A 12,477-nucleotide genomic window follows, 5' to 3' on the forward strand; every position below is an offset into this window, starting at 1 on the left:
CATTGATTTTTATTTGTTTCAAAATATTACTGAAAACTAGATTTTATAGAAACTGCAAAATAAAACACATATCTGGTGTTTATGTGAAGTCCAGAAGTATTATGAATGCCATTATTTTTTTTATAGAAACTACAATTTGGCAAAATTTGTATTATTATAACAAGGGTAGATTAATGGCTATAAAGTTTTTTTTGTCCTTAAGTAAAGTGTAGTTTTAGAAATGTTTCTTAAAAATTAAAACAATCTCTGCTGGACTCAGCTCGGTTGCATTTAGGTTCATAGGGAAGTAGAGCTGTTATTGACAATGAAACAGTGTAATGAGTATATCAAGTATGTGATGCATTTGATATCTACCAATAACAGCAATGACACACACAGAGGAAATTGGATTACACATCTTTCACTTGGTGTTGCATGCATAGCTGTGAAAGCCAACAAGGCGTGTGATTGCTGGTACATCAGCAGTAAATATGAAGAAAGCTGAGAAAAATTCACATAATTTCCCAGGAGCTGTGTCCTTGTGAAGTTTGTTCAGCACACATCCAAGTCTTAGGAAACAAAACCTAATAGATGTTTTACGTTATTTACTGCTGGGTCTAACTTGTTGCTTTCTGACAGAGCCAATGCATCGCTTCATATGGACAGAGGCAAGGCAGCACACTCCACTTAAACCCAAGCAATCGCAAACATGTACACATTCATATAGAGCTCCACAAACAACATAACAACAAAGTAAAGGAAACAGACACAGCAGCTGCCAGACTACATTTTCTTTTTATCTTCTTCCAGCTTTTTGTAACGGTGCGTGCCTCAAATTTCAAGTATTAACTCAAACTGTGCCAAGCAGACAAAAAATTAGATCCAGTGAGCGACAGAGGGGGTCATTCGGGCACAGGCGTAGAAATGACAACCCAAACTCAGGCACACACATGTATGAGGGGCTGGAAACTGCTTAAGCATGCATGCAGACAACAGCATAGCTGTAGAAAGTGAAAGACAATTTCGCACATGTACAGATTAATGGAACACAGACTCCCAGAGACACAATAATCAGACTGTGTGAAATAAAGCTCCTCAAAGGCATGTGTCAGGCAGTGATGGGGGACCATTGTGATGTCTGAGTAATAATTCTTTTAATACACGTTGTTTCACAGTCTGACTGTAATCAAACAAGAAACTGCGGATCCCCTTGGCTATAGGGCTCAGTGTAACCATAATCATTGCCTCTTTCTCTCTCCCTCTCCTCATATTATGTAAAGCAATGCTTTATGACATTTTAAATCATAAGTCCAGGTCTGCTGTTGCTTGAATTCTTGTATGTTGTTGGTGGGTATCATTTAACAGCACTCTGTACAGCAGTTTAACTTCAGCAGTTGACAGCCCAAGGCAACGAATTACAAGCAGTTTGGGCTTTTGATAAAACATCATGTTGAGGTGTGTTCGGGAAAGGCCTTGTTTAATGGCCTTATCTGGTACCAACAACTGACCATAATGTTTTACACTAGAGAAGCAGAAATGATTATATTTCAGAGAAAACAGGTCTGGGGTTAAGTAGCGAGAAGCCCCTGGGTGCACATAGGCATGGGCTGTTAGACGGTTGTAGCTGATAACTTAGTGCAAACGGAATATAGGCATATTGAAACAAAGATGTAAAGAAAACAGCAAAATGAAATCATAAACCTTTCATTATGACACATTTTGCCAACTAGTTTTAAAATATTCACCCAAATAATAGTGAAGAGGGCACTAGTCTAGCGACCACAGTGAAGAGCTACTTCACCAAAGCTGGTCCTTAGAACCTGACAGAGTGTTTAGGCCAGATAACTGCGCTAAGTTTGATTCAGCCTGTATACATAGAGGCAGCGTGAGGGAGATAGAGCCTGAATCTTCCTCTCCCTTCTGGGTAAGACAACAGCTCCATCACTTTGATATAGAACCAAGATTTTCAGTTGAGCTACAAGCCACATGTAGGCCTCACTTCGGATCGCTGTTATCTACAGACAGCCTGCTCTGTGTGCAAGCTGCCATCAGTGTGTTAGGGCTCATCAACTCATCAGTTTCTGTCAAATATTGTTTTTTTAAACTTTGATAGATGAAGTTAATATTAAGAACCCTTCAATGGGTTCATTTAGAGGCTGTGCCGTTTCTAGTTTGCTTCAGAATTACATAAATATAGCAGGTTCAGTCTGGATGTGTGCAGCTGTGAAAAAAAGGTCCTACTGCTAAAGAGAGGTTTGACCCTAACTTTTTCGCTCAAATCTAAACATGTCACACAAGCAGAAATCTATAAACAGGATCGATAGGAATGCAGCAAGTATAGAAAGCTGAAAGTGCACCACATTTAATTCATTACACAGGCACATTAGTTCTGTTTTTAAATTTTGCAAATTTGAGGTGGATGCATCAAATTAATAATACTAAAACAGTGCTAATGAAATCAATAATGAAATGTTAAATTATTCATCATTATTAAACACATACATGTATAACATGTGCCACATACATAACCTTTTTAACGTTATGTCTCACTTAACAAAACCAAATTGCTTTACATACATTTTTAGGCATGGCTGTAGAAAATATTTGTATACATTTTCAATACATTCTCTATTAATACATTGATTGATCAATTCTTCAAAACTTTTGTCTCAATATATTTTTTATGACTTACAAGAACTGAATAGGCTAAGATTAAACTAGGGGTTGGGGTGAAGGGGTCATGGTTGGGGGCTCATATCAAGTTATCTTGTCTATATGCACCAAAGGAATTGTGCAAAGGAAGACTACTGTACAGTCTTTTGACTCCCAATGCCATTAAGTCCTTGGGACAATAGGTGTTATGTTTTAAAATAGAAAACGATGATAAAAATTAAGGCTACTTTTAGGATTTTCACTACATGATAAGTGAATCAGAAAAAGCGTGGTTACTGTATTAATATTTCTTATTAATATCTGTTAAAGTCTGAGTGTAGATGCTAAATATCCCTAAATAAGAAATCTTTAAATTGGTCAAAAAACAAACAAACATTCTAGCAAATTGAGCATAAATATAGATATCTGATGAAAATGTTTGATTAATAGGATATTATTCAAGACACGAGTGTGTTTTGCAAGCAAATGTGGTTCTATTCCCCCCGTCAGATAATTAGCTGATGTTGCTCAGCTCTCTGCATATTACCTAGGTTTTCTTAGCCTATAATTTTCAGCAATGGGTTATAAATAAATCCTGTAGAGTTGTGCCAGTTGTGCCCATGAGCATTTCAAGTACACTATGTTTATCTTAGCTCACTTACTATTTTGTAAAACTTGTGTAAGTTTGTGTTCCATTATATGATTCTTAAAATTCTGTTTGCTGGATTTTTATTGTAGGAAATAGCTGAGTTTGTTTGGGTTGTGAAAGAATAGAACTTAAAGCGGCATGATAGGGTGTTTTGACACTAGTGGCCAAAACACAGAACTGCAGGACTCTTCTACTTGTTCTAATAGAGCACCCTCGTACTTAACAAGTTTTCTGGTTCTTTTTTTTCACCTAATGTGGAGTTGCCAATGTTGTCTATGTTGAGCCCGATGCCATTGTTTGTAAGTTTGGACCCATTTAACATGAACGTGCTTGACGTCACATCCACAGAAGCAGTATGAGAAGTTCTGATCTGAAGTAAATGTAGGGAAAATAGGCTACTTGGGCAGCAAATTACTGAGGTGTCAGTCTGTTCATCAAACGACGTTTAAGTCATAGAGGGTCAAATAAAAAGGCTATTTCCATGATAGTTTTCTGTAAAAACATACAAAATATCTCTTTAATTTTTTTTAATATATCTTCACTATTTCACTATTCAACTTTATAAAATTAGATATAGATATAGATATAGATTTTTGCTTATTTCTATTTGTATTTATTTTTTCTGAATACTTTTCATCTCATATATATATATATATATATATATATATATATATATATATATATATATATATATATATATATATATATATATATATATATATATATATATATATATATATATATATATATATATTGTAGAGGAAGGGGGAAAAAAGGACGTACTACTAAATGTTAGGTTACGACTGATAGAGGGGAGAATGGCAGAGAGAAATAGTAGATGGAAGCAGATCAAGAAAAATAAAAATATAACTGAAAACAAGACAGGAGAAAGACATCCAAAAAACCAACAAAACAAGACAAACAAAAAGGGTGATTTTCCACATCGATAACCTCTCCTTTCACACCACTGTGTCCGCTTAGATAGTTGATAGGGGCTTAGGGAGAAGGGTGAGATTGTTGCTCAGGCAAACAAACAAATTGGGCATTTTTAACACATCCTGGACCTTGTAGCTGGTGACTGTGGCATAGAACAGGTCAAATGAGCGAATGAAATCGCTTGCAAACTAAATGTTAAATGTAACTTTAAAAAATAAGGAAAAAATATTATTACCCATTTGTTTCAGTTAACTGTTGTGCTTAAGGCTAATGTTTTGATGCTGATTAGGCTTCTTGGAAGACATATTGGTTAGAGATGAATCAATGGGTAAAACAAAGTTAAGTGATTTCAGAAATTAACTGTTTGTCATATTGGCCATTGCTGTAATAGCTGCTATTTCTTATTATTAGAGCATCACAGAACAAGCTTAGATCTACAAAATCTTACAGCTACAGAAAATACAGCATGCATTTGCTGCTTCTTGGGAAACAGTTGGTTGTACAATTCTCCTTTAACAACTGCAAACTATGTAGAAAAGTGTTCATTGGCAAATATTGAGACTATAAAAAATGTTACCATATCAGAACTACCCATTTGAAAAACAACTGATGTCTTGCTGTTAGATAACCTACTTTCGGAGTTATAATATGAAACTTATTAGACTGCATGGTTTTAATAACTACTGGTGCCTATGAGTAATCAATATATTCCTAAACGACAACTGCACAATATTTGTGCTTAGAATGCTGACCTTAATATCACTAACAATACAATACAGGAGCTGGAGATTATTCAAGCTTTGTTTTAATAAAATTTTAATCTAAAATCATAAAGATTTTTTTTTTATGAAAGATATAGATAAATACCTAGAATGCCACTACTAGTAAACCAAATGGTCAGATTCTTAAGAGGTCTGGTGGCAATAAAAATTTAAGATTTACCCACTATTTAATTTAATATTTCCTTTTTTTGGGGGGTCATCATGTAATACTCTACAGTAATAAATATGATTTTTATTGCAAAAAAATATGACTGTAAATTAATTGACATCTATAATGTAACATAAAAGGGTATCATTTTACTAAAAATGGTTTAGTTGATGAACATTTATGGCAATGTTTAAAATGGGTTTTAAATTAACAAGGCTTCTTAATTTGGGTTTTTATAACAAAGGATTGCTAAATTATAGCTCTTGGTTAAATAGGGATTTTTTTTTTTTTTTTAAACAATTGTGGACCCCAATTGTCGGGCATTTTAAATTTACCTTGGATCAATCATTCCAGTCCCTTAAAGATTAATGATTTGACCTGAATATTTGTACTCTACTTTCTTACTGCAATTGAACATGTGTAATAGAACGGGTCTACCAAATAGTATGAAGCAGCATTAAATTCCATGTGCGAATGTGCCAGTTTCTGTCAAGAAACATCCATATAATTCATGAAAATGAACATATAAAAAAAACATTTATTTTCTCAAACTAAATAATTTGTGGATGAAGGATTAATTTATAGGTATAACAGAAATGAAAAGAAGGAAATGCTGATGTGTGTGTATGAGATCAAGGTATAAATTAGCTCAAAGGCTAAATGTATTTAACCCGAGATTCAATAAAAATCTGTTAATAGGTATATTTACAACGGTCCTATGTTCAAGGTGTAAATGTACTTTTCCTTGAAAATCTCCATCTCTCCCTCTGTATGTCCTTATTTCTACTTCAAATATTTACATGCACAGGTTAACCTCTATCGAAGCAGCAGAGTAGACAGGAATAAATCATCATGGTTCTTATTAGAGACTTGTGTATTCATCAGACTGTATGAGGTAAGCTCTCCAGGGTGACTGTTAATGCCTACAAGTAACACACATTTGTAGCAGCTAACATTTTTGCATGGTAAGTTATTTTCCTTACATCCAAAACATGGGTCATCTTATGGAACACATGCAGAGCTTTAAAATTAATTGATGACTCACGTCAATAAAGAGTATCCTGTAATTTTTTATAAATTAGATCATTTTTTGTTCTTACAATTTTTTCTTGCCTTGGGTTCACATGGGGCTGCAGCAAAGTGCAAAAGTGTATACAATAGAATTTATGTTTTAACAATTATGATTTGTCCGACTCTTAATTGCAGCACAGAAAGCACTTGTAAAGAACAAATTTTGCTACAACAGTTGAAACAAAAGGGTTCCCAGCCTGATATGTGTCCAACTAAGGCAGTGTTAGAGGATTTGTATGCATGTGTGGTGTGAATCGCTTTTGATATTTCTTACTACATCATATCCGAGGTTGACATGAATTACATAAAATATGGTGGTGTAACTCTTCCTGGGAATACCTAATTTAAATCAGTTATAGGACTATTTTTTATGACTTACCATATGCTAGGAAGAAAGTACCCAGGGCAGCAGAGTTAAATGAGCAGCTTATGGGGCTTCTGCTTCAAGCCAAGTGTAAGACTTACTGACCCATTTAATGTCCATTTGCAGAGGAAATGCGTATTGGACGTGACCCCATCTACCCCTCTATAATCCTACAAGAGATGATCTTGTCTCTAGGCAGGCAAAATTATCAGAGGTGACGGGAACTCAACAGTCTGTCGCACATGATTTTCCCATTACTTTGCGGTTTCGCTGCAAATGGTAGGCAAAATCAAATGGGTAAGATTTTTGTACACTTGAGAAATATTGGTGCAGTTTAGGAAGAAGCTGCATAACAAATGGAAACATCAGCAGTTTCTCTTCTTAGAAATGCTCCATTAAGTTATGGTCTGTGCATGCTTTGAAGTTCCTTTTTGAAGATAAATCTAATACTATTCTTGAACTTATAACAGCACACTCTTATCTTCATAAAAAGAGTGTGGCCTAATCCCATCACAGCTTTTAAAATTTTGGAATAGTATTTCCTTGACTGTTGGGCAATCCAAGACACACAGTCTTTCATGCAAACTCCAAAGATCCCCTAAAAAAAACTATAAATTAATCTGATATGTTTTTGAAATGTTTTGAAATGCCATTTTGGATAATTTAACTTGCACTCTTATTTGTTTTCCAATTTTATGCACCCCCCACGGTGCTCAAACACACCGTGCATTTTTGATAGCTTCTTTCAGTCTCTGGTGAGGCAGACAAACGAGCATCAAGATATTAAAGAGAGGGCGTCCAGTGACAGCAAGAAAAAAAGTGCCATCATTTATGTGTCAACATCAGCCATGTGGGAGGACAAGTTTATTGACAACTTGATGATCATCCTGGACCATTCTGCTTTACTCTCATCGACTTCAGCTCAACATACATTAGTCAGCAGCAGGGCCAGACTCAGGTCTCATTTGTCAGGAAGAGAGAGCAGAGTCCTTGTTGACATAAAAAAAGTGTCCCAAGGAGCGCATATACTATGTCAGGTAGAGTTTGCAAAGCTCGAAACTATACTCAACATTGAGAAAAGATGGGCTCATCACAATGACCGGGAGGTCTGTATGTTGAATGAGTAGGGAGCAAACACATTTTGAACATTTCTTTAAAACCAAATGCAATTTTCAACACCCTAACCACAAACCTTGGGCAAAGCATTGCTGAGAAAATAAAAAATATATTTTTCAAATTTATGAAAAAATAAAATGAATACATTTAAAAGGTTTAGTGTTTGCATACAGTATATACCCAGCACTGCTCAGCCCAGTGATTCGTAGAACCTCTTGGTGCGATTATAGCTATACATATTTTAGGCACCTCTCTAGAGTAAAAATGTTCTTTATTCTCTTTGAAGAGGTTCTACCCTAACGTCTTCCACCTTTGAAGATCCAGATAATTACAGTTTGCTCTTTTTTCTTTGCAAGATACAGTATCTGAAGCATGGTCAGAATAAATGAAGACTGTCAAAGAAAAGATATTTTATTTTCAAGTGTTATCTTAATTTCAAACTTTCCATTGTAAATCTGGTTATTTTTGTAGGGTTGTTGTCCCACTGTAAACCTATAGTTAAGTTTACAGTGTTTTGTAGCCTCTTGTAAGCTATCTTTCAGTATTTAGCCAAATATTTCCATTACCCCTGACCAGATTCCCTTTCCATTGAGGAAAAGAACTCTGTAATAAAAATGCTGCTATTGGGTTTTAGGGACTAGACCAGGCACTTCCAAAGTCGGTCCATGAGGGCTGCTGTCCTGCAGTTTATAGAGGTTTCCTGCTTTAGCACAGCTGATTTCCATTGATAGCTGAATAACAGGCTTTTTTTGAACTGCAATGATCAGAATCAGCTGTGTTGAAGCAGAGAAACCTCTAAAACTTGCGGGATAGTGGCCCTCAAGGAACAACTTTGGACATGCCTGTTTGAGACGGTGTTTTTAGGGGGCTGTGTAGTATTAGCTCTCCTTAAAACATAAAGTTAAGCATGTAAATTTTATTTTATACTTTCACACTTGGAAGTCAATCTGTGCTCAAAACCTTTATGACGCCACTTATAAAAAAAAGGGTAGTCATAATGTGAATAAATCAGTATTAATTGCTATAGTATGTAAAAAATATAAAAAGTTACACTGGTCTTAACTCTTAAAACAATTAAACCTGTTAGCATAAGTCGTTGCAAGATTTTTGGTTGATTAATCTTAAATCAATCCGATTCCATTATGTAATTCTTTACAAAACATTCAAATTTACTTGCAAAATCCTACTACGGAATTTATTTCTATCCTTGTGCTTCAGAGGGACAATAAAAATTCCAAGGTGGGATAACGAAAAAGTAACTGTAGCTGTAAATTCCTGGCGTATAAATTCTCATTTGAAAACGGGGTCTTATTCTTTGTCAAAGTAAAGCCTGCCTTCTTCTGGCAAGACTGAAGCTGTTCCAATGACTGAATCCAATTTAGTAGCCTTAGCCCAAGCCCTATCAATACCAAAGTGGACAAGCAAACATATTAATAAATCTTAAGCTTCCTGATAATCTGTGGAAAAAGTTGCTTGACCTCTGCGACTCATCAGTGACTACCCTGGGTATTTCTTGGGCTTAGGACCCTGAGTGTAAGGGGATTAGGATAATTGCTGTTATTATATTTTCTTAGCAAGGGCTATCACAGACGTGGGCTAGCTACTTCTCTGCTCTTGACAGCTTAATTAAAAACACGTGCAGCTGTGGTGACCCTGGATGATTGATCCTTCTCCCTTATGTCTAAAATCTTTTTTCTTTGCAAGACCTTAAATCCTGACACTTCTGTCTAGGAGCGTGAGATTTTTTCTTTTTTTTTCTTTTTAATGGCCAACAGAGATTTAGTACTTCAGCATTTCTTTGGGAAAGATCTAATCTTGCCCTGGGCCAGACTTTACACCTGTCCGGGCATGCATGTTTCCTGAGTTGAATACATAGCTCAGCTTTTCCCTGTCTCGCTTGTTCTTGAAAAAAGGTATATGCTAGCAGTGGTACCCAAAGCTTTGGCACCTGGTACTCTGGTAATGCAGGGATGGTAAACCTCTCCAAATTCCCTGGATAATGATCCTCCTTGAAAAGGTAACGGGCTTCAAGGTGTTGTTTAACTCTTCTCATAGGCTCAAGATGCTTTCCTACTGAGATCTTCCCAGAAGATATTTTGGACATTTAACATTAGAAATTCAAAATCAGCCAGCTGGGGAACATGATACCCAGTAAATGTAGAATACTAACACAATATAAAATGCACTTGTTAGGATTTTAAAGCACCATATCAGCAATATATTTTAAATGAAGGTTTGTAGAAGATTGTATGAGAGATTAGTTCTTACCGTGAGCAGGGTCAGGCGGGCCAAACTCCAGGTTGTATCGCAGGACGTAAAAGTTATCCCAAACATAGAGCTGGTTATCTCTGGGATTATAATCCAAAGCTGCAATGTACTGGTACTGATTGGGAAAGTGGATATCAACGAATTCCCCACGATTCAGTTTTGTGTTATAAATGTAATCTATCAGGCTCTTGCTGACCTCGCTTTCATTGTCTTCATAGGTGGAGCGCACAACGTAGAGTACTCCACAAACCATGAAGGCATTGGAGGCTGAGCGCTTATCATACGCAGTTTCCCACGTAGCCTCAAACCGAAGTGTGTACGGGTTCAGTTGGCTGATAACCATCATGCCATTGTTCTGCTCTGTGGCATATATCACCCAAAGACCATTCTCGTCCACTGCCAGGTCGATGTCTGTTTTGCCTCCCCACTTGTAGGGCGATGTGTCATGGTAATTAGCGTTATTAATTATCGCCTCGCCGCTTTTGATGCGAGTCCGCAGATCAAACTTCACAATGTTGCGCGTTCGCTCCTTGTTGAAAAACACGGCCCCATCATAAACCACAAATCCAGTCCCGTCCACTCGGTGAGGCAGCTTGTAGGTGATAGTGTGCCTGGCATTTTGGACATCATCAAGGGAGGAATATTCAATTAACGTGTCTGTCCTGTAAGGAGTCCAAGGCATGAAGTAGATTTTGTCGCCAGCTTGAAGTGGGTCTTTGCACCAGGCCCCAGCTTGCTGCTCCACCTCAAACCGAAAGGAAGGCTCACCGACAGCTTTCAGAGTCCCAGGACAAAGAAAAACTAGCAATGGGAGAAGAGTAAAATGAGAAACAGGTGCAGGTTAATAGATGAAACATGAAACTATAAAATTTACTCACAACATATTCTCAAGAATTAACTTCTTTTACATCTTTTCTAATGCAAGTAGTCACATATCCTGTTAGCCAATATACACAAGCAGTACAACCATATTAGTCATGTGCATTGAAAGAAATGCAAAAGTTATTTAGAAAAACATTAAACTGTAGTGTTTGAAACATAAAAGGTTGGCCTCAAACATTTTTAGCTAACTAGAACAAAAAGGGGAGGGGACAGAATGAAAAACGCATCCTAAGAAAACAATTGATCCTGTAAACAACAACAAAACTAAATAAAAAAGTCCATGGTAATAGATGGTAGAGGTTATGATAGAGCAGGAGTCAGCCGAGTCTGCAAAAGTGGTTGTGAATATACTTGCACTGTTCTCATTTACACCACATTCTTTACAGTATATAACAGCAAAGGTTTGTCTTTACAAAGTGGTGCAGATATCACATCATTGCATTTTGGTGTACTTTAACTAAGGGTATGTTGAGGTGTTTTGGTTGTTGCTTTGAGGTATCGGAGATAAAGAATCAACAGAGAAAAGAGAAGCAAGTGGTCAAGATGAGAGTAATGTTGAGGAAAAAGTGAGGAGGGGGTTGGAGAAAAGGGGGACAGTAAAATGCAATAGCTTGATAAGAGGTCTAAGAAACACTGTTACCATAGCATGCTAAGGGAAGGGGTTTGGAAGCCAGGCAATATGAGATTCTGCTGAGTAGCAAAAGCACACAGGGAGAATGAGAGGAGGATGTCCCTAAGGACTGCAGCCAATACACCCCCCATTTACATCTTTTGGGCTGCATGTGTGCTATTTCTTTTATGGCCAGCCTCACTACTTGCCTTACAGCACTTCTCTGGCCATTAACATTACAGCTGGAGAAAGAGGGAAAGGGGCGAGGGGATTCTGAAAAGAAACATCTGCAATGTGTTTGTAGAGGCCACCATGAGAAAAAAGGTAATTTACAACCAGATGCCACAAAACAAGGAGCTAGGGTTTTGATCATGTCTTTTATTTACCTTTTTGCTCCACTTCTATTTTAAGCGTTGGAAGAGAGAATGAAAGGGGTGCAAGGGGAAAAAAGAGATTAATATGAATTAACTGTCATTGCTATGATTACATATGCAGCAACATGTTATGAGACATGGAAAAAGATGGGTACACCTATAAGAAACAGAAAGGTTGTGAGAAAGGTAGCTTGCAGCTGTCAAAGTCCTGTTGTAGAAAAGGTGTTAGGTTACTGTATAACACAAAACTGGCCTGTTCACAGTTGATATGTTCATAAACAGTTGGTTTGGAGTGGTGGATGGATTTTATACAACGCATTAGCTGTGTAATGTTCCGGATTGCAACTAAAGCCATTTTTTTACATGTTCAGCATCATTTAATTTTAACAGAAAAACTCAAACATTTATTATTAGTTTGACCCAAATCAATGAATGTATAAAAAGATTTGAAAGAATGATTTTGGAAAGTCAAACTGAATAAGGCAAGACATTGGTTCTGTTAATCCACCCACCAACAACAACTTCAAGTCATTCTTCCATCTCTTTCTATAAACAGGTAAAAGCAAATCAAACCCCTCAGAAAAACAGACTGCAGAAAAATACCATATGCAGATAGATTGAACACTTTTTTTCAATAGTCTTATTT

General features: G+C 36.6%; 1 protein-coding gene and 1 long non-coding RNA gene across 51 annotated transcripts in view; one reads left to right on the top strand and one right to left on the bottom strand.

Moving 5' to 3' along the window:
- The window catches only part of adgrl2a (adhesion G protein-coupled receptor L2a), a 148,718-nt gene that overhangs the window by 47,191 nt on the left and 89,050 nt on the right, over positions 1-12,477 (bottom strand). For 43 of the 50 annotated variants that reach the window (XM_038272217.1, XM_038272176.1, XM_038272173.1 and 40 more), the window contains 2 exons: positions 11,844-11,858; positions 9,966-10,766 (listed from right to left, as the gene is read on the bottom strand). In XM_038272217.1, the coding sequence (XP_038128145.1) occupies positions 9,966-10,766; positions 11,844-11,858 (816 nt within the window). The remainder of the gene's footprint in view (positions 1-9,965; positions 10,767-11,843; positions 11,859-12,477) is intronic. The other 7 variants (XM_038272175.1, XM_038272210.1, XM_038272215.1 and 4 more) reach the window with 1 other exon arrangement.
- Positions 1-12,477, top strand: part of LOC119774616 — a 41,782-nt gene that overhangs the window by 2,783 nt on the left and 26,522 nt on the right. The gene's annotated exons all lie outside the window — the stretch shown is intronic.

This window comes from Cyprinodon tularosa, unplaced genomic scaffold, assembly GCF_016077235.1.
Source record: "Cyprinodon tularosa strain WSP-4 unplaced genomic scaffold, ASM1607723v1 ctg82, whole genome shotgun sequence".
In the NCBI taxonomy this organism is placed as follows: Eukaryota; Metazoa; Chordata; class Actinopteri; order Cyprinodontiformes; family Cyprinodontidae; genus Cyprinodon; species Cyprinodon tularosa.